This window comes from Columba livia, chromosome 4 (genome assembly GCF_036013475.1).
Source record: "Columba livia isolate bColLiv1 breed racing homer chromosome 4, bColLiv1.pat.W.v2, whole genome shotgun sequence".
In the NCBI taxonomy this organism is placed as follows: Eukaryota; Metazoa; Chordata; class Aves; order Columbiformes; family Columbidae; genus Columba; species Columba livia.
The window spans coordinates 25,515,638-25,535,816 of NC_088605.1; the positions used below are offsets into that span (position 1 = coordinate 25,515,638).

At 41.5% G+C, this 20,179-nt stretch overlaps 1 protein-coding gene across 15 annotated transcripts in view; it reads left to right on the plus strand.

The window, feature by feature from the left end:
• Positions 1–20,179, plus strand: part of LIMCH1 (LIM and calponin homology domains 1) — a 180,961-nt gene that overhangs the window by 151,322 nt on the left and 9,460 nt on the right. For 12 of the 15 annotated variants that reach the window (XM_065060771.1, XM_065060768.1, XM_065060772.1 and 9 more), the window contains 12 exons: positions 5,525–5,618; positions 7,455–7,627; positions 8,294–8,399; positions 9,655–9,729; positions 10,440–10,468; positions 11,447–11,530; positions 13,190–13,282; positions 14,307–14,411; positions 15,764–15,900; positions 16,679–16,800; positions 18,191–18,314; positions 19,690–19,776. In XM_065060771.1, coding sequence (XP_064916843.1) covers positions 5,525–5,618; positions 7,455–7,627; positions 8,294–8,399; positions 9,655–9,729; positions 10,440–10,468; positions 11,447–11,530; positions 13,190–13,282; positions 14,307–14,411; positions 15,764–15,900; positions 16,679–16,800; positions 18,191–18,314; positions 19,690–19,776 — 1,229 coding nt within the window. The remainder of the gene's footprint in view (positions 1–5,524; positions 5,619–7,454; positions 7,628–8,293; positions 8,400–9,654; positions 9,730–10,439; positions 10,469–11,446; positions 11,531–13,189; positions 13,283–14,306; positions 14,412–15,763; positions 15,901–16,678; positions 16,801–18,190; positions 18,315–19,689; positions 19,777–20,179) is intronic. The other 3 variants (XM_065060769.1, XM_013366613.3, XM_013366612.3) reach the window with 3 other exon arrangements.

Consider the following 20,179-nt stretch of genomic DNA (forward strand, 5'->3'; position numbering starts at 1 on the left):
CTTGTCTATTTTGTGTCATTGCATGCTTGGCACAAAATAAGCTTTTTTAATATATCAAAGTAACACTCTCCTTCATCTTCAAAACTCCAACAATTGAACTGAGATTAAAGTGTAAGCTTTCTTGTGGTTGGGGAATGCTGGCCAAGCTATAGGAGAGCAGGGTTGAAATCCTGATTTGTACATATCTGGTAGGACAAGACTTTGTTCTTTGATTCATTATAAGAAACACTTGTGAAGTACATCTGTTCCATATTGACAGCTTTGCCTTGAGCTGCACACGGGAAGATGCATGGAGGGCTGTACTACCTGAAGGGAGAAATGTTTAGCATGACAAGGGCAGCAAAGCCTCAAAGCAGTTAGAAGGGAGCTCTGCTCAGGATTTGGTTACGAATCTAGTGTGTCATCCAAATCTGTCTCTCATCCTCCAGACACCCATGCAATTTTCAGTCTGTGAGTGACAGGAGCTTATTTTACATCCCAACTGAGCAGTAATAACTCTAAAAAATTACTATCAGGAATATTTCACACTATTTCTTGTAACACTTTCAAGGCTTCTCTGTCAATTACTGGTCCCCCCGATCTTTAGTTGCAACAGCTGGGCTGAGCAGAGCATTATACAGCTGCCAGATGAAACAGATGACTTAACGTGTCAGAGCAGTGTTCTGGCTGTAGTGCTATGCTGGCATAGCATGCAAGGCACTTAGCTGTGGCAGCCCAAGGTCACGCCACCATTACCATTCACAGTGACAGAAAATGCTAGCTTTAATGAGGAAATCATCGTATGAAAATTTATAAGTCAATGATACATGTACAATTCCAATCAGAAGCTTGAAAGATGTATCAGGCAATTTCTACGTGCGGCTATTGATACTGGAACCTATTTCATTCCTACATGATTTTACAGAATTTAAACTGCAGTTCTAACTCGATTGTTCTTGATATTTGTGCATTCTTGCTGATTCCAGACAACCTGTTTTGTCATGTTTTCATAGAAAATACAGTAACAATATTACATGTGATTTTGTGTACAAGTAGTGTTAAGTGACCTACGTTTTGATTTAATTTTCAATAAGATTTAATAAAGTTCTACTGTGACTTGCTTTGGAGTTTGAATTATTGTAGTAGTTGTGATGTTCAGTGTTTTAGGAGTTCCTAGGTATTGTCTTTTTAGGGTTTTATAAGGGTGTAAGGTTCTGCAATAACAATAGGCAACATGGCTATTTCTGGCTTGTATGGTCTTAGTTAAATACCTAGGCTGATATCCTAGTTTACGGGATTAAAATCTTGTCTGCCACAAACTGAACTAATTTATTTTCATGCTCAACATATGTTTGATAAAATTTTATAGTCAGCTGTGCTTGTGTCTTTGCTAAGTGGATACCTCGGTTAGCAGAACTGAGGTGTTGCTTTGCCCTGTTACTGATGTGTTCATAGCTGCAAATGCAATCACAATATTTAATTTTCCATCATGGGCTAAGGCTTCTAAGTCCTAAATGGGGAATCTCACTTTGACTCCTGGGTAGCTAGATGCATAGGGTAATAAAAGCACCAATGCAAGTAGACAGCATTCTTCAGATTTCAGGAGCTGAGGAGGTCTTCACAGCAGCCTGGATCTGGGGGCAGAGAAAACCACAGCCCCGATGCAGTGAGATTTTTCCTGCTTCCCTTGAAGGCTTGTGGTGGTGGACAAGGAGGTGTTGTGTGAACTTCCCACGTAGGCACCTGCAGCAGAGCCAGCACATGGACCGGCTCTGTGGTCCTGCAGACCGATGGCTCTGCCCACAAGAAGACATGTGCCTGCAGTGGGGCAGTGCTGGGAGGCTGTGGGGTCCTTCATCCCGAAGGGCAAGAGTTCCTCTGATACTCCTCAGAAACGCCCCTCACCAAGTTGTTTGTTTTTTCGTTCTCAATGTCAAAATAGAATCCTCTTAGGTATAATGAAATGTTTGTATGCCTTTTTCATGTTCAGTGATAATATCATCATTTGATTACAAAACATTTATGAAATGGGAATGATGATAGTCTGTGGTAGAAAAGATATTTTATCGGCTCTATCAGTACAAGAATTTTCTTAAGTGTATCATATACCTGTGGATAAAATACTAGATAATATTACGTTACTTGGTATTATAAATAGAATTAGATATAGTGGGAATGAGAGTCTCCCAGTGAAGCTGACTTAATTTTTTTATAAATTACTTACTAATAGTTTTTATATTTTTAGCTTTCTGTTACTAGCATTTAATTGCTCAACAGAGGGAGGAGGAAGAGTCAAGTCTCGTGAGCAGGAACAGAACTTCTGCAGTTTGCCATTGCAAAATTCAATTTTTCCTGCAGCAAGTAGCAGCTTTTTTTTTAAATCCCCTTTGAAATAATTTCTATAAACAACATCTATGTCTGTACCTGACTCAGCCTCCTGGATATAAAGATTATGGGTAAACTGGGTTATTGCCATTGGCACTTGACTTGCCTGGGTGTATGTAATGCTGTTTAACACTCTTCATATTGGCCCCAGTTTATCACTGTATATAGATTTAAAGCCTTTAAGGTTGGAATTAAAGCTAAATTTCTTTTTTTTCTTTTTTTTTTTTTTCAGTTTGGACAGTTGCTTTTTGAGAGTGGAAAATGAGTTCCATTGCTTTACAAATAATAATAATAATATAAATATTAATACTTGACATTTGCAAAAATTTCTTTGAAAGGCCTTATGCTTTGGCACAGTGGGGAGAGTTGTCAGGTAGATGCCTTTGGATTTTCCAGTTAAAATACCTTGTTCAAGGCCAACCCTGAATTCTGGATAAAAAAAACCCATTTGTTTAGGTTTAACGGAGATTTGCAGGTTGTCAGGTGGCAGAATAATTCAGGTTATAGGTCTCTAGCTGGGTCTGCTGCTCAAGGCAGGATCAGGCATGAGATCAGAGTGGGCTGCTAAGGGCTCGATCCTTCAAGTCTTGAAAAACTCCACAGACAGAGATGGCACAACCTGTCAGGGCAGCCTGTTACACCGCCTGACTGTCCTCATGGAGAAAAGAAATGCTTATTTCTGCATTGAGCAAGGTCAGGAATGAACAGAGAGTTTTCCAGTAGTTTCTCCCCTGGCAGCTCTCTTGTCAGGAGCCAGGATCAGGGCTGAAGGAGACACTTTCTTTAGTTGCAGTCTTCTGCTGGCGCTGAGGAAGTGGGAGAAAGCTCTCACTGAAACACAAACTGACATGAAGATGGATTGAGGAAGGGAGAGGAGAGTTAGATAGGAGAAAACAGCAACAGAGTGACAAGGGGCAAGACCCACTGGGGCCCAAGACTTGCAGTCTCTGGAGCATTTCTTACTGGAGCTTATATTTAGCTTGTGCCTCCCTTCCAGTGACCATTCCTCCTTGGAGCATGTGGCACATGGAAGGAGAGCTCCATGCCTTGTTTGCTCTCAGAATGCATGTGCTCACAGGTGGACAGGTCAGAGAAGAGGTCGAACTTTCCATGCTTCCCTTTTGGAGTGTGTATTTCATCCCCTGCCTTGTCCAGTTCAAGAACCACTTTTAGGCAGGAGAGGGACATGTCCAAAGAAGAGCAATAAAGCTGGTGAAGTGTCTGGACCACAAGTCCTGCGAGGAGTGGCTGATGGAACCAGGGGTGTTTAGCCTGGAAAAAGGAGGCTGAGGGGAGACCTTGTCCCTCTCTTCAAACTACCTGAAAGGAGGCTGTAGCGACATGGGTGTTGGTGTCTTTTCCCAAGTAGCAAGTGACAGGATGAGAGGAAATGGCCTCAAGTTGCACCAGGCAAAGATTAGATTGGATATTAGGAAAAATTTGTTCACTGAAAGGGTTAATCCACCACTGGAACCAGCTCCCCAGGGAATGATTAAGTCACAATCCATGGAGGTATTTCAAAGATGTGTAGATGTGGTACTTAGGGACATGGTTTAGTGTTGGAGTTGGCAGTGCTGCGTTTATGGTTGGACTCAATTATCTTAAAGGTCCTTTCCAAACTAAATGATTCTGTGATTGTGTGTGTGCCCATGTCTTGCCTGGGGCACAGGATTCAGGTGGGTGGTGGTAAGGGTGCAATGCACAGTGCCAGTCGGTGGGACAGAGGGTGAGCAGCCAGCCCTAGCACACATAAGAGGAGACATGCTGTCACTTGTAGAGGCTGATGGCTGCGGCCTGGCACTTGCCGTGCTGTGAGGTGACAGCACAGCCCTCAGCAACCACGGGCTCCTTCTGCTGTTCCCAGCATCGTTCCCTGGCCCTGCCTGAGTTGCTGCCCCTGGCCATGGCCCCACACTGATCCCCACCATTTCCTCACAGGGCATCTTCCCAGACACGTTCTCTGCCCTTCTCTGGACCATGCCACCCTCCAGAGAAAAGAGAGGCAGGGATTCCCAAGCACTGCCAGCAGCAAAGTTCTGTGGAGCCAGAGTGTGTCCACAGGCACTGGTGTCCTGTGGGCACTACCAGTGGACATCCCCAATGACCAAGAGAGCCCAGGTCTGCTCTTCATGGGGGACATACAGATGAGGCTCATGAGGATCTGCAGGGATGGGAAACAGAATACGTGCAGAAGGTAGAGGTCTGAATCCTGCCCGCAGAAAAGAGGAAATTTCATCAAGTTTCCTCCCTTGCAGCTGTTAATAAGATGGAGGAGTGGGAGGAGGACAGGAAAGCGAGTCTACAATAGACTACTTCTGAAGTATGTTATTTCTTATTTCTAAAAGTAGTCTGGGTTTGGTTTGTTGTTTTGTTTTTGTTTTTTTTTTTTCCCTATGTTTAATGTGCCATTTTCTAGATCTTTCATGCATTAGAAGCACTGTGCAGTGGCTGATCAGTTTGCTGCAGATTTTTCTTGATTTGCCTGCTGGGAAAGCGGATGTCTGGTGGAAGCTGCTAAATAGATCAGCTGAAGTGCTACCCTTGTTTTGACAGTGTGGTTTTAGCCCTGCAACAGCCTTGTCCTGGGTCAGGAAGCTGGCTTTTCAAAGGCATTTGGATTATTGGATTGATATGGTCTCACCATATTTTTTCAGTCCTCTCTTAACAGTGTTTCAAGTATTTCATTACCTTTAATACTGACTCTGACTTTTCCCTTCAGATAACAGATTGTTTAGACAACCGTGAAATAAAGGAAGTATTTAATTACTTTGCCACTTTTCAAACCTTAGTATGTGCTATGTATTCACTAATGCATACGTTTTTGTGTTATTCTGGAAGAGGAAACTGGGGGTGAAATGTATGCTTATCTCCAGCTAACACAATCCAAGATATCCTACCATTTTAAAAGCTTCTAGGAGCTATTCCAAACCAATTGCATGATGGTTGCTGATGAACTGTTTGAAAAGGAGATTAAAGCCCAGTGATTCAACACCTGAGCAGCACGTACTGCTCCAAAACGTACTTCCCAGCTCCCTGCTGAGTGCTAAACCAATCTGGTTCAAACACATTACAAAGAAGCAGCAAATGCTGCCTTGAGGAATTAACACTTACTTTTATTTCCACCGTACTCACTGTGTTTCTACTGTATTACTCCCTGCAGGCCTCCCCGGTGGAAGCAGAGGCAGCTGCCAGCCAGCAGGTCGAGGCCAGCCCTGGAAACGCAGGACCTGCCAGCCCAGCGTGCCCGTCCCCAGGTGGGTGGTTGCTGCTGCCCTCACCCCTGCCCTTGCCCACCATGGGGCTGGGGTTTAGGCCTGCCCTGTGGCAGGAGGCCCATAAGTGCATCTGCAGCAACACCAAAAGGGTTTATTAGAAAATGCAGAAGTTGACAGAAATCTCAACATAGGAAAGTTTTTACAGTGAGAACAATCATTCAGTGCAACAGTCTCCCTAGTGACATGGTAGAGTCCCCATGGCTGGAGGGTTTTTTTGAACAGGGTGCTAGACAGCCTGCTCTAGGCTCCCCTTCTCATGAAAGGTGCAACCAGAAAGCAACCAGAGCAGAACTATTCATCAGTAATAGCTTCTGTTTAGTGCTTTTTCTCCCAAGACATTAAGAAATGGGAAAGGAGAATAAGAAGGGCCACATCAGTCATCACAGGGGCTTTAAATGGACAGTATTGCACACACCCCTGATTTTCTACTTTGACGCCTTTATGCATGATTCCTGATCTGGGGAAAGGAATTTGCTGGTAAGATTTGAAGCTATTTTCCTCAAAAAGGTGTTTCTGAAACGTTACCTTTGAGTAGGCATTTTGTCTGCTACTCTCCATCATACTAAGTTCATGGTCATTTGTTGTTCATTTTTTAAGATGAGTCTATCGAAGTTCAACTTGATATGGATAAGTAAAAAGTACTGTTTGAAGCAGGTATTTAAATGAAATCTCTGTCTGCGATTACATAATGCTCATATTTCTTGAGGGTAAATGTGACTTAATTGAACTTTGTCCTCAAACATCAATGGGGTATAATTCCCCCAAGATTAGAAGCATATCCGAGCTTTTCTTGATGTGCTGCAAAACTCTGAAGCACATGGGCTGTTAGCAAGGTCTCATTAGCTGACTTAATTACTTTGTCTCATAGATGCTAAAGCACAGAGGTTAACAATCTTGACTTGTACCTGGCAGGTAATGTAGAAGCTGCAGTCTTGTGGTGAACCAACCAAATTCTGCTCTCAAGAGTCAGCAGTGATGAGCTGGTGATATTTGTCTACAAATCACAAAGCCACATTGTGTCAGACTCCACACCTGTGAGAAATGCTAAACATTAAGTATTGATAGCAAAGTTTAATATTGGCTGCCAAGGAATATTTGGCTGCTGGTTCTTGTGTACTGCCTGGGATGCTGAAAACTGCTCTGCTTCCCATGGTGGTACGAGCTGACAGTAGTTTAGCTGTCACAGTCCTCAGCTGTAGGTTTGTCCACTCCTGGTTCCTTCTCTCATAAACCTGAATAAACTTGTTGGGTTTTTTTAAGAGCTGAATGCCAACCAGGTTATTCCAGTACATTAGCACATTTTTTTTGCTGTCTGATGCTTAACAGACATGGTTTAATGGAAACAGCCAATCTGGAATACCCTCCAGTGTTGACAGTGAGACCATGTTAATTGTGGTATAGCTTCTTGTCTGGGGATAGGATTCATCACACAACTTCGGTAAAGAGATCTATACTTCAATAGGCGTGTTGTAGGTTACAGATCATCTCAGCTGAAGAGAAGTGTCTGAAATAGTTTGGGTGACTCTTCCCCAAGAACTGCCTCTCTGTCTTTGTTGACCATGAAAGGTGCCCCATGGTCCCCAAGTATAAGCACCTACATTTTGTCAAGTGAATTTCACCCTTGAAGCCTTGGCTTCTCTTGGAGATTAATTTTGCTTGTGTTGAAGAAATAAGTTTGTGGTTTTTTTTATATATATATCCAGTTCATGGGCTTACAGTATATCCAGCAAGAAATAGGATTGTAAGAGATAGGTCTACATTTTATTTGAAAAAATTCTTAACCTTGGAACATTATTTCTTGTGTGTGTGAATTAGGTTCAGGTCAAAAGCAATTCAAGTCATCTGCAGCTTGTGTCAGCCCTGTTGTGAAGAGATTAGAATTTCTTCCCAGTCCTGTCCCTTCGGAGGAAGCTGCTTCAAATGAGAAAGATGTGAAGAAACCTGAAATGGAGCAGCAGAAGGAAGCAGAGCTCACTGCTACACCGGTGGTACGTACAGGCAAGAAAGAAAGGAAATGGAAAACAAGACAAAAGAGAATGCTCTCACAAGGAAATGTTTATTGTGCAAATTGGTATTTTTCTCTATATAATGTCACATAAGGACTTTATTCAAAACAGTCTGCCAGGGAGTGATCCTGAAGGATGATTTCTGTTCCAAATCCTATGGTCATCAGAGTTCTGCTGAGCAAAGGAACTCCCCAGTGTCTGCTTGTAGCATTTGAACCTGGGGACTGGCTGGAGCAGAAATGAGAACTTAACCTGCAAACCCCAGTCCCACTGCATGTTGGGAGGGCAGAGTATCCCAAAGGCATAGACAGTGGATCTTACCCTCTTAGTCCTCTTGAAGTGCTGAACAAGTGCAGGTGGTAGCAGAGGTAACAAATGACCATGACCGTACTGCTCTGTCAGGTAAGTTAGATGTTGGTCCTGGGTTAGGATCGGCTTTGGTGTGCATGGCAGTGTGAATGTCAACAAAAACCAGCTACTAGTTATTTCCAGGACTCCAGTATTGCAACTCCATGTTATAGTTCTGGAGACAGAGACTTGATCTTTGATAATGTTGGTTCAGAAGATAGGAAGAAAAGGTTTAAGTTAATCTTTGATTGAACCTGCTGATTTTTGAATGCTGTTTTCTGCTCCCAAATGTCTAAACAGATGATGAAACCAAAAGCCCTGGAACAAGAGGGGAGTGTAGTATTGCCATTTTTAAAGAAACTACCTGAGACCAGCCAAGTTACTCTACAGAATTCTGGTCTACAAGGTGAGCAAAGAGCATTTGAAGAGCCCAGCTGGACAGTAACTGGGTATCTGTGTTTGATGTTCAGGTAGGAGTGCCTAGTCAATGACCTGGAGGGGTTTGGAGCTAAAATGGTTATTTTCTAGTTTCATCTGACTGATATTAGGAGTGTGGCCCCTGCGATTCAAGTGACTGTTGTGGTTGTTCCCCTTAAATACAACAGCAGAATTGTGACACAATGAAGGGAGACAGGGAGAGCCCTATCTTGCACTTACCTGGCCTAGCAATAAAAGCTGTATTATGTCAATGAGTATTGTATTTTATTACTACTGCTGCTCACATATGAAGATGACTTAGCAAGTGGTTTTATGTGACAATGAAAACTTCTGGAGATAAATTCTGCCCTCAGCTGTTCATGTGGAGCTCCTTTTCATAGACGAACAATACACATACCTGTCCACATCCCTTTGACCCATGCTCATCATGAGTTCTTGCAAAGCAGAACTTTCAGGTTTTTGCCTTCATGACAAAGTTTTGCTTGAGATTGACAAAGTTTAGTAACTTGATTTTATATTGATTTTAGAGGTGCTTATATGTAAGTATTGTGAAAGAGAGACAGAAAAATCATCTGAAGTTTTCTTCCCCTTGAGAAATTATTAGGTTGTTAGTTTACGTACAGGTAATATATTGATTATCCTTTGTGTTTTCAAGACTGAAACTACTGAAGGTGATCCACTGTGGCAAACAGGATTGTCTGAAAAGGAGTAGTCTCACTTGTTTTAAGTGCAAGGGGTGCTTTCCAAATAGGCTTTGTGAACAATATCATTTTATGTTAGACACAGAGCAATCTACCCATTAAGTAACAGAATGTACTCACCTATTTTTCACTCTCACCTATTTTCTGAGTGATGCTGAAACACTTGGCTGCTCTCTAGTGTTCACAGCACATACAGCACTGAAGAATCACAAAATCCTTTAAAATGCGTATCTGTCGCAGGAATGAATGTGAGTGCCAGGCAAAGACTTGAAGGGGTGGCTGCCTGTGCCTGGCACTGGTGTGCTGGAGCTCTCGGGTGAGGTTAGGTGCCACAGTATGAAAGTAACATTTAAATACAGGCAATCCGTGCGATCTGCAGTTCCATTGTAAATGAGCTGCGATGGGCCAAAGCAGTTGTAGTCAAAATCCCTCTCATGGATGAGGAGGCTCGGGTCTGAGAGTCTGTCATCGCCTTTTGACCGCGCTGTGTTTCTTGTTTTGTCTCCGTGCCGTTGCCTGCAGAGCCGCCCCGCGGGGCTGCGGTTCCGCTTAGGGTTCGCAACAACTGGCGGCGCTCACAGTTTTTCTCGCAGTCAGGTAAATGTGGTACTAAGACCAGCTTCAGCCCTTCTGCTGCCTCCAGGCATAGGTGTCTTCGGACGCGGGGCTGGGTGAAAGCTGATGATCACGGGGACTTGTTCTACTTCTTGCTTTCGTAGAAAGTGTCTGTTCCTACTGCACAGTTGACAAAGAGCTGTTGGGTTGCACGTTGTTGTAATACTCTGTTTTCAGGCACCCAAATGAAATCACTTGCCTATAAATACCTTTTCCTTAATTTCTTTAAATCAGCCTAATTTTCAAAGACATTTGAATAGAAAATGGCAGTGGTTCTCTTCGTAACTGTTGCTCTTGAGTAGTGTAGTCCCGTCCTTTTAGCTTTGCTGTGCTTTTTCCTTCCTTGCTCTGAATCACGAAGGGAAAAGTAGATCAAAGTAGGTAGCACTCAGTGTCCGAACACTGCTAACATCTGTGGCCAGAAGTAGATGGCATTAGGTAGTGGTAGAGTAGAACCTGTTGTTAGTTAATATTGCGCTTCTCTATACCCAGATAGAAAGTAGTTTTGTTGGTGATGGGTGTAATCTGTTTTTCTGGTTTATTTGCTTGTGATTCATACTTGCATTTGGTTATGGGAGCAAATACAAAACTAACATGAAGCTTTTTTATACAGACACAGTAGCTTTGATTGCAGGCTAAGCATGTATTGCTGTGTTAAATTTAATTTTTCCTTTTATTTTTTTTTTTAATAGCTGATTCTGATAGTGGTGACAAATCAAATGTGAGTATCTTTTTTGCATTTTTGTTTGGTTTAGAGGGTTTTGGTTTGGCAAAAGTGGGGTTTTTTTAAGCAAACTCTCTCATAAAGTCCCCAAATCAGAATGAGGTTTGGTGGTGGTTGTTGTTGTTTTGTGATGGAAATGAGAGACAAAAAGTACAATGTACATCAAGACCTGGTCTGAATCTGGTGTGAAAAACCACTAAAGCTTTGTGATCCCCAAATAATATGTAACTTCAAATTATCCATTGTATTTTAAATGCAGAGAAATTAGAGGAGACCACAATGCTACTGTCTCCACAACGAGGGAAAAAAAAAAAAAAGCTAACAGACACCACAAATGCTACACTATTTCCTATACTGTTTGTCACATTATAAAAGACATAATCTCATCCTTTCACATTCTAATACGACTCTTAGTTGAAAGAAATATGACATCAACTGTCTAAAATTGCCATTGATTATAAACATATAAATGTGTAATGTAATGACATCTTTAGTGAAGCCCAAGATTTTATTTCATTATGGATAAAAATTTTAAACAAAGCTATAGGCTATTGTACTGGCAACCATATGAAAAAAGAGAATGTCTTTTACAATCACAAATTGCTTTGCATGTTATTCAGAAGATTATAGAGAAGCAAACCAAAGATTTTCTTTAAATTTGAGTACTTGCCGATATCCCTGTTCAGAGTTGCTTAGAGCTTTCTTCCAGATCTTTTTCCATTTTTTCCCCTCTAGTTGAAGTTTCTCAAGCCTTTCTTTGCAAACCAAATTCTTATTTTATCATCTGGATACCTGTGGGCAATCCTAATTGTCAGTGAAGCTCAGAATATTGTCTGCTGAGAGAACCATTATTTAGTTCTCGGTTTCCCGTTTTAACATCGCCCCCAGGGGTAGGTCAGATGAAGTGCGGCTTTCTCTGATCACCTTGTGAAGAATAGTATCGAGGTCTAACAGCTTGCTTTTCCTTCGCACAAGCGTTTCAATTTCTGGTCCTGGGATCCGGAAGAAGAGCGGAAGCGCCAGGAAAGGTGGCAGCATGAGCAAGAACGCTTGCTACAGGTAAGGAAGAAACTACGTCTCTTCCACCATGTGGTTCAGTTGTTGAATTGTCCCTTTGGACAGAAGTTGGGCATTTCATGTCATGTTTTCCACTTCCTCTGTGGATGCTTGAGCAAATTCTGTGGCAGATGAGCAATGAAATGAGCATATACATGTGTTCTCTGTGGTCTGAGCACCCTTATGTCCCACTTCCCCACTCAAAGGAAAGACCTAAAGGACTTAGTTCTGCATTCCAGTGGGAAGTTAAACCAAATCTTGATCTTCAACTATATTTAAAGTACGTTGAGCATATACTGCGAGACTCTTAATTACTTGGAGACTCTTTCTCAAGACTGACAGTTTGCTGACCCTGACACCTATGGAACTTTTCTCTAAAATGATGGTCTTAATAGATTTTTGTAGACTTCTGTTTTGTTCAGAGGTGGTTCTTGGAAAACATCAAGCCAAATTTGGACATGAAGGGTTTGGTTTGTTTGGTTTGTTGTTTGTTTGTTTGTTTGTTTTTGTGAGAGGGTAAACCCCCTGAAAACAACCAAAACAACCACTGGTTTTGCCTAGTGGTGGAGTAAGATGTCAAAGGTCTGGTTTTGTGTCCCAATTGGGAGAAGTGCAGTGGCCCTGAGAACTTGAATTTCTCCCTCAATCAGTAGTGTCTTTTGAAATTGTGATTGGGTTTAATGCCAAAGAAATCATAACTTTCCTCCATGTAACAGAAGAACAAACTGCCAATGAATGGAGAATAATAAAATGCAGTCTTTTAATCTTTTAAAAATCACTTATATGAGTCTCTACTGCTTTTTTTTGAGATTGTTTCTTTCTGTTTAATATGGTTGTTTCCTCTTAAAATGGTGTAAAATTCTTATCATAATTTTTCTGGCATATGTGTGTGCTTTCTCAATAGTAAATGCATCTCTTCTATGGTTTCTAATTTGAACAGAATTTGGAACTGATGTAAAAGGTATATGGAAGTCAACATTCTTCCCCATATTAAAAGCAGTTCTGTCAAGTAATTTTAAACATATCTTTGATATATTTTTTTCATGCAAAACTGTATGAAAACAATTCTCAAGAATTGATTCCATCAAGGAGGAAACTAAACTACTTAGCCAGTTATAAGCTTACCTTTTTCAAACATTTACACACTATTATCTTTACACAGACTTATCATCTAAACTTGCACAGGTATTCATCATTCATTAAATTGTACTGGCATCTCTCTTAAATTAGTACCACTATCTGAAAAACATGCTTGTTTATATGCTACTTTGCTGAAGTTAGTGACGTAAAATCCATGCCCAAGTGTTTTGGAGCATGTGATAGCTTTTTGGAACTCTTAATACAGTATGATAAACAAAGGATTATTGAAATTGTTGAGCATAAATTTCAATTCTTAGAACTTCTAACAAATTAAACAGCTACTATTAAGTTAAAAGTTTATCCTGGCTTGAAGGTGTTAAATGCAAGTGCTAGAAAAAAGTGGAGAGAGTAGGAAAAGAAGTTTTTTTGACACCTATGAATGTTTCAAATTTTTGTCTTCCTATTTCATCCTATTTCTGTTTAAACCACTCTTAGCAGGTTCATTTTCACTGTGGAGATACTATAGAATTTACTCCCAATACAGAATGCTCTGAATTTACCTGTATTTGTATCCTCTTACAGGAAAAGTACCAGAAGGAACAGGACAAGCTGAAAGAGGAATGGGAAAAAGCCCAGAGAGAAGTTGAAGAGGAGGAGCGTAGATACTACGAGGAGGTATAAGGCTCAAAGGAGGAGGTTATTTATTGTGGTTTTTTTGTATTTAGATGCACCCACTAACACCACTACAAAAATACCATACCTAGATAAATTAATGTAAAGCCTTCTCAAGACTGAATTCTCAGGAGGATTATTTCTCTTAAATAGTACCATGGGCACAGGGGAAAAATATTTAAATATTTAAACAGGTATCCTCAGAAGCTCCACAGAGGCGGAGGTGTCTAATTGCTGTTCAAGTCAGGGTGAGCCAGTATGGTTGTGTCTGGACACGCTCAGACTTCCCTCTGGAGGCTGAGCCTTGTGCGTTTTGGCCGATACTTGGTGCCTGCACTTGGTGGAACTCCAGATGAAATGGTTGTCTGCCTGGAGCTTGATCGTGTAATATATTGGAAACTGGCCTTGGACATTCTTCAAGAAGGAGATCTTAAAGGTGCAGGAGCAGGCCATCTGCATGTGCCAAAAGATGAGCCGGTGGGGAAGAAGACCAGCCTGTCTGAAGAGAGAGCTTTGGCTGGAATTCAGGAAAAAAGGAGAGTTTATGACCTTTGGAATAAGGGGCGGGCAACTTAGAAGTACTACAAGGATGCTGTGAGGTTGTGCGGGGACAAAATTAGAAGAGCCAAAGCCCAACTAGAACTTAAGTCTGGCTACTGCCATAAAAAAACAATTAAAAATGTTTCTTTAAATACAATAGCAACAAAAGGAGGGCTGTGGGGAATCTCCATCCTTTATTGAATGCAGGGGGAAGCATAGTGACAGAGGATGAGGAAACAGCTGACGTACTTAAGGCCTTCTTTGCTTCAGTCTTTAACAGTAAGACCAGTTGTTCTCTGTCTACCCAGCCCTCTGAGCCAGAAGACACAGGGACAGGGAGCAGAACGAAGCCCCGATAATCCAAGAGGAAGTGGTTAGCAACCTGCTATACCACTTGTAGCCAAACTTTATGCTTCTGCTTTTGAAGCTCATAGATGATAGTCTGTATTTTTAACTCCCACTCTCTTCTGATCCTGTTTTTTTTCAGGAACGTAAAATAATTGAGGATACTGTAGTTCCATTTATTGTTTCTTCAAACTCTGCTGAGCTCCTCTCTTCTTCTTCCTCTACCACTGAAGGAAACAAGACAGTGGTGAGTTTCTCATGGAGTAGTAAAGCAATAAAGACTAAGCCATCTTCAGTGCAAAATTTAATTCTTTGCCTAAGGGCTAACAAAGTCTGGAAAGAGTGGGAGTGTTCCCTGGATCGCTTCCATAACTGGTGATAGCTTAGACTGCTATAGCTCATGTATTTTTACGACTGAAGAGCCATACTCTCAAGGAAACTGCTACCATCCTGTTTTTGGACTAGAGCTGAGGGTGAATACTTTCTTTGCAGTTACCTCTCTTCTTTAACTGGTGCTGTAAAAAAGATAGTCACTGATTTACATTTGTTTCAAATACCTTATCAAAGGCAACAATGCAAGACAGTGCTTTAAGCACACCTGCTTTAAGCACACCTGCTTCCCCGCTTTTCTTCCTTTTTTCTCCCACCATCCATCCTAGGAATGTAGCAAAACAAACAAAAGAATGTTCACTCTCTGATAATTTTTTTTAAATTTTGTGTTATATGGCACAAAACGTTTAACTCAATGTATCTAGCGTCTAATCAAATAAGTGTTCACCAGAGATCAGAGGATGACACCCCAGGTGAGATCAGCAGAATAAACGTGGCATTCCCAGACGTAATTTTCTCCTGCCTAAGGCACCCACACCCAAGAAATCATCTGCCTTTTTCCATTCACCTCCAGGATTAGGAGTACTGTATGATCTGGTTCTCCTTTCACCCTTCCTGCCCTCTCTTATCACTCATCCCTGGTCAGGCGCATCAGCCATGGCCCATTTTCCACATGGCTGTGTAGCAATAACTTCCTGGGTGGAGTTGCTTATGCCACATTCGGGGCAGTGCCTGCACCCAGAAGTGAAGGATCTTATGCCATGACTTACTCAAGCTCCACCAGTCAGGTATGACCCACTCCAGTACCATTTTGGTAGCACTGTGGTTGCCATTTGAGAATGCCTGGAAGAGGTGAGTAATGCTCTCCTTCTAGGCAAAGGCAACAAGCTGAAGTGCCTCACAAAGTCCTCCCAAGTCCAACAGGAGACTGTCTAGACTCTCAAAGTCATTCAAGGAGTTCTGCCAAAAACATGTAGTGGAAAGTTTTATTTTGTCATCCGGAACACCATCTCATAATTGGTCAGTCCAGCACTTTTTTGTTTCACGCTCAATTTAATCCAGTTATTTCATTGTTTTAGCTGAAGTCTTTGTTAAATCCAAAGTTAGCCTTAGCAAAGTCGAATGAATCCACTCTGTAACATGAAATACTCTTTATGATAATAAGGTGTGTCAACATGATATGTCTGGGGGCAGGCTGTGCTTTTCTCATGCATGTGCTGATGCCAGATTCAAAACAAGATCCTTGTTCCCTCCCCTGCTCTCTTCTAGAACACAACTGATTCAAACAGCTCTCCAGAGGAAGGCAAACAAAAAGAAGTTACAAGGCAGAAAAAGCTGCTCTGGGAGCAGGACACTACGCCATCTCTGAAAAGCAAGGAAAATGAACTCTGGCAGGAAAAGAGAAGGTATGGATGAAGCCTAAGTATTTCTTGGCCCTGTGGAGCTTTGTTTTCTGTAAACTTCTGGGATGTCACATCTGCCTTTGATTAACGCTGGAGCATCAGCATCTGCTGGCCTGGTGATGGGTTAATATATCCTGATCAATATTCATGTGCTGCAGGCTTACACAGTGGCAATGTGCAGTGCTAGTTTTGCACATCGGAAGGCTTGTCTTTTCACCATATGGCTGTGCTGAAACTCTGTCACATCGTCCACAGTGGAGCTTAGATAGTTCAGACACCTCTGTATGTCCCTGCACTGTGTCAGGTGTGCAAGTTTCACGAGCCATTTGGAGCAGTAAAGGAGCAGTAGCTGTTTTCACTCAGAATCTGTGTGAGATTGTTTGGCTGTCATCTTAGAAGTACCATACCCAAACTTGCCAGGTGGTGTTCAAAGTCCTGGTCTTTGCCCAACTGCTAATAACAACTTTCACAAAGACGAGAGGCGTCTGATGATGCTGAACACTGAGAAAAGGTGTTTCTCTGGCAAAGAAGACATTTTCTGCAAATCCAGAACAATCTTTCGTGAGTGTGAGTGGCACTGTGTAAGGGAAGCAGAAAGACTGGGCATGTTTGGAGACCTGTTAATTCATGACTGTATATTGCTTTGTCGTTGCTGACACAATAACAAAAAAACCTGTTGTAAAAAACAGACTGACATTCAAAATTCTGATTTTTGCCATTAGATTCTTGGCTGAATTTTTCCTGACTTTATTTATACAATGTGCTTTATTTATATTGGCAGTGGAAATAAAGTGCTCTCAGGACACCCAGAGACAGATGTCTTGAAGGGAGGTGAACAGGAGCAGCAGGTGACAACGATGGAGCGCAGCTCGCCTGCCAGGCTGAATCTGCCATTGACTCAGGGTGAGGGTGAAGATTCTTCATACATGTGTATTCTTTTCCAGATAGAAAACTCACAGGTATTTACAGTGGCTTGAAATGTAACTCAGATAATTTTGGAAATTAGCAGCACATGTATATCTTCAAAATTTGAATGTCTCAGATGCAAAAGTTGTTTTCTTTTAGTAAAGATAAATATGTTAAGATGAAATTTAAAATTTCATCAGAAATTACTGTTTCAGCTGCAGATAAAAATCTCATTTATAAGCCCACATGTTCATGGTAGTAGTTAAACACAATTATCTTCCACCTTTTACATAATCTTGCATACATATAGGATTTATATTGATACAGAGAGCATATTTCCAACATTTATTTTCTGTTTTGATATCTAATTAGATTCTTTACATCCATCTCAGTCCAGCAGAAATCACTTAGAAATCACTACCTGTGATGTGTAAACTTTTCAAGCCAAGTCTAAAATAACAGTTATCTCAATTTTATTGTTAGAAATGTCTGATAGCACTTAAAATGAATAGATTTTGTCTAGTTTCTTTTAATCAGCTTGATGCCCTACATAGATTCTGACAGCTCCTTTCTTGCCCCTTAAAAGCATTACATCCTTGCTCTCTCCTTAAGCCCTTAAACTAGTCAGAACTAGGTGGCGTTGGTTGGTTTTGGTTTTTTTTTTTTCTCTTGATACTGAAAATCGGGAATGGGCCTTTCATAGGCCCCAGTACAGTTTTTCCTTTTCCTCTAAACCAGATGGTTGGTGCATGACAGGGTAAGGCTCTCCCCGCCCTGTGAGCCACAAAATTTGTCTGGAAGGATCCGGGCAGTACACTCTGTCTCAAAGATGGGATGGTCGGCTGCTTGGGCATCACACAGATCATTGCTTATGGCTTGGAGGCTGTTACTGTCACTGAGCCTTGTGCGACCATCTGAAACACAGAAGCAAATTACAAGAGAAGAAATCTGTTTGTAGGCTCACAGAGAGCAGTATCTGCACCACCTTCCTCTTAACTCTTGCTATTGAGAAGTTTGGATCTCCAGGCAACACAAGAAGTTTCTGTCTCTCTGGTTCTTCCTTCCTTAGGACAGAAATACTTTATTTTCCCAAGCACTACTCATGGACGGCTGTTTGACCTTTCCCTTTCCCCCTTCAGAAACTGAGATGCAGCAGCAGGGCAGGTCATGTGTATGTGAAGGTAATGCAGGGGAACATTGTCACGTAGAGCTCTTCTGGTGTAGCAGAGCCTGTCTCTGACTTTCTGTGGGGTTTCCAAGAACTTATTTTTAAGTTACAGTACATCTTGTGTCTCCTTTATTGTGTGCCCACAAGCTATGCTGGTCTGTAAGTATTGACAAAAGCATTTTATCACAAGTATTGAGATTTTCCCACCTCTCATTGTAGACGTCTCCTGGAATCAGCAATTGCTGACAAAGCAGTCCCCACATCGCACAGAGGACATTCGGCAGAGACCGCTCCTGGGCCAGAGCACGGGACAGCAGCTGAGCTCTACAGGAGAAACGAGGAGGTGAGAACATAAAATAAAGGTGATTGCAGAGGTTGAGAAGTCCTGCTCACTCTGTCCTCCCTTATATTCCTACTCAGTGTTCTTTATTAGTTAAATTTCATGGGCAGCTCTGCACTGTGCGGACGCCTTTGATTCCTGGCTTTCCCACCAAGACTGCTAACATTTATCTACTTTGTTTGTCATTATGGGTACCTTGGTAATTAGTTTCTTGAGGGAGGACACCTCCTGCTTGCCATTCTCTGTCATCTTTCTCCATAGGTCTTTAAACATTCATCTGCATAACTGTTCATGTTCTTCATTTGTTTTAAGTCCCTAAAACAAACATTTATAGCTCGTAAGTGGCTAAATATCGGGGTGGGGATGTCAGGTGAAGTCTGTCTCTTGGTATTGAACAGAGTCTCTTGAAGTTGGCATCCAAGTGCTTCATTCCCCAGCTTCTAAACACACATTGATTCCTGCTTTCTCGTTCTTTAAGGATTACAGCTTTTACAAGACTGATCTCTATTTATCTTCTTTTCTTTCTGCTATAAATTTAGTGAGGTGGTTTTTTTTCTTCTCTGATGCTTTTGCCATGTGTTTTTGAGTGAGCATTACTAAAAAGTAACACCAGTTCTTTCAGTAAACAAGGGGTATGTTTACCTAATGTTTGCAAGAAGTCTACTTATGAGAAAGCAACATCTGTTTCATTAGCATATATATGAACACAGTCTCCTGTGAAGTATGTGTTACCTCTGTGAAGTTTGTATTCAGTCAAAACTAATGTAATAGGTTTAATTACCTGATCTTCATAAAATACTGGTCATGTGTGTTTGAGAAAATTGTTATTTAATCTGTAAACAGCTTTAAGCAGTGAGAGATCGAATCAATCCTATGATTTCTGATAACAAAAACTATGCATGTTTTTCCTCACCAAATGCTTGCAGGGTAGAATGGATACAAATAGTAACAAACCACTTTTCAGTGTTGGTGTCTTCCCTTTTATTCAACAAAGCTCATGGACTCTCCAACAACAACCCCACATTTGCTCTGCCGGTATGCTTCTGAGCACATCCCCTGGGCAGCAGAGAACACAAGTCATGCCTTCACTTCATCATGGTGTGAGCCACATTGGGTTGAGGGGTGGGTAGGAGTCTGCACATGGCTGATTACAATGTGAATTATCTGATTGAGCAATAGCAAGCAGATCAAGACTCCAAACCAAAAACATGTGCTATTTTTCATTGTGTCAAAATGGCAGCAGACAGCAAATTTATACCTTGTTTTCCTTAAGTAAAATATTTAGAACTTGGAATCCTGAAATCCATCCGCTGGAATTTCTCCATAGAAAACCTCTGTTCTTTAGCTGTATTAATGCAGGTTCTTTCCCGTATTTTAGGGCAGGCTATTACGAGAACTTACGATCCGGACCATCGTCTCCCTGCTCTCCTGCTGCTCCGAGTCAGTCACCCAACAGGTACAAAAGGTCAATAGGAATTTGCAGACCAAATACACCTTGCAGTTGCTGGTGAATTGCTGCAGTGTAAATCACACTAGTATTATGTGGATGCACTATTAATTCTTCTGAATGTTGCAATTCATAACCATCCACATAATAAACATGTAGCTCCCTCTCCTATATTTCTAGCCTACTTCAGCAGTATTGTTGTGGTTTAAAATAACACAGTTCAGAAAGCAGCTGTAGGACTCTGCTTGATCATTGAAATTTTAATGAAATCAAAATGGAATAATATAAGCCCCGGTCAAAGTAAGCAGTAAAGCATGAGTTGAGAGCACTTAAGCCAAAGGATGTTGTCTTCATTGTGAATAGTTGTACACTCAGGAGAAAGGTATGTTCTAGATGTTTTTACCGACTGACATTTCCACAC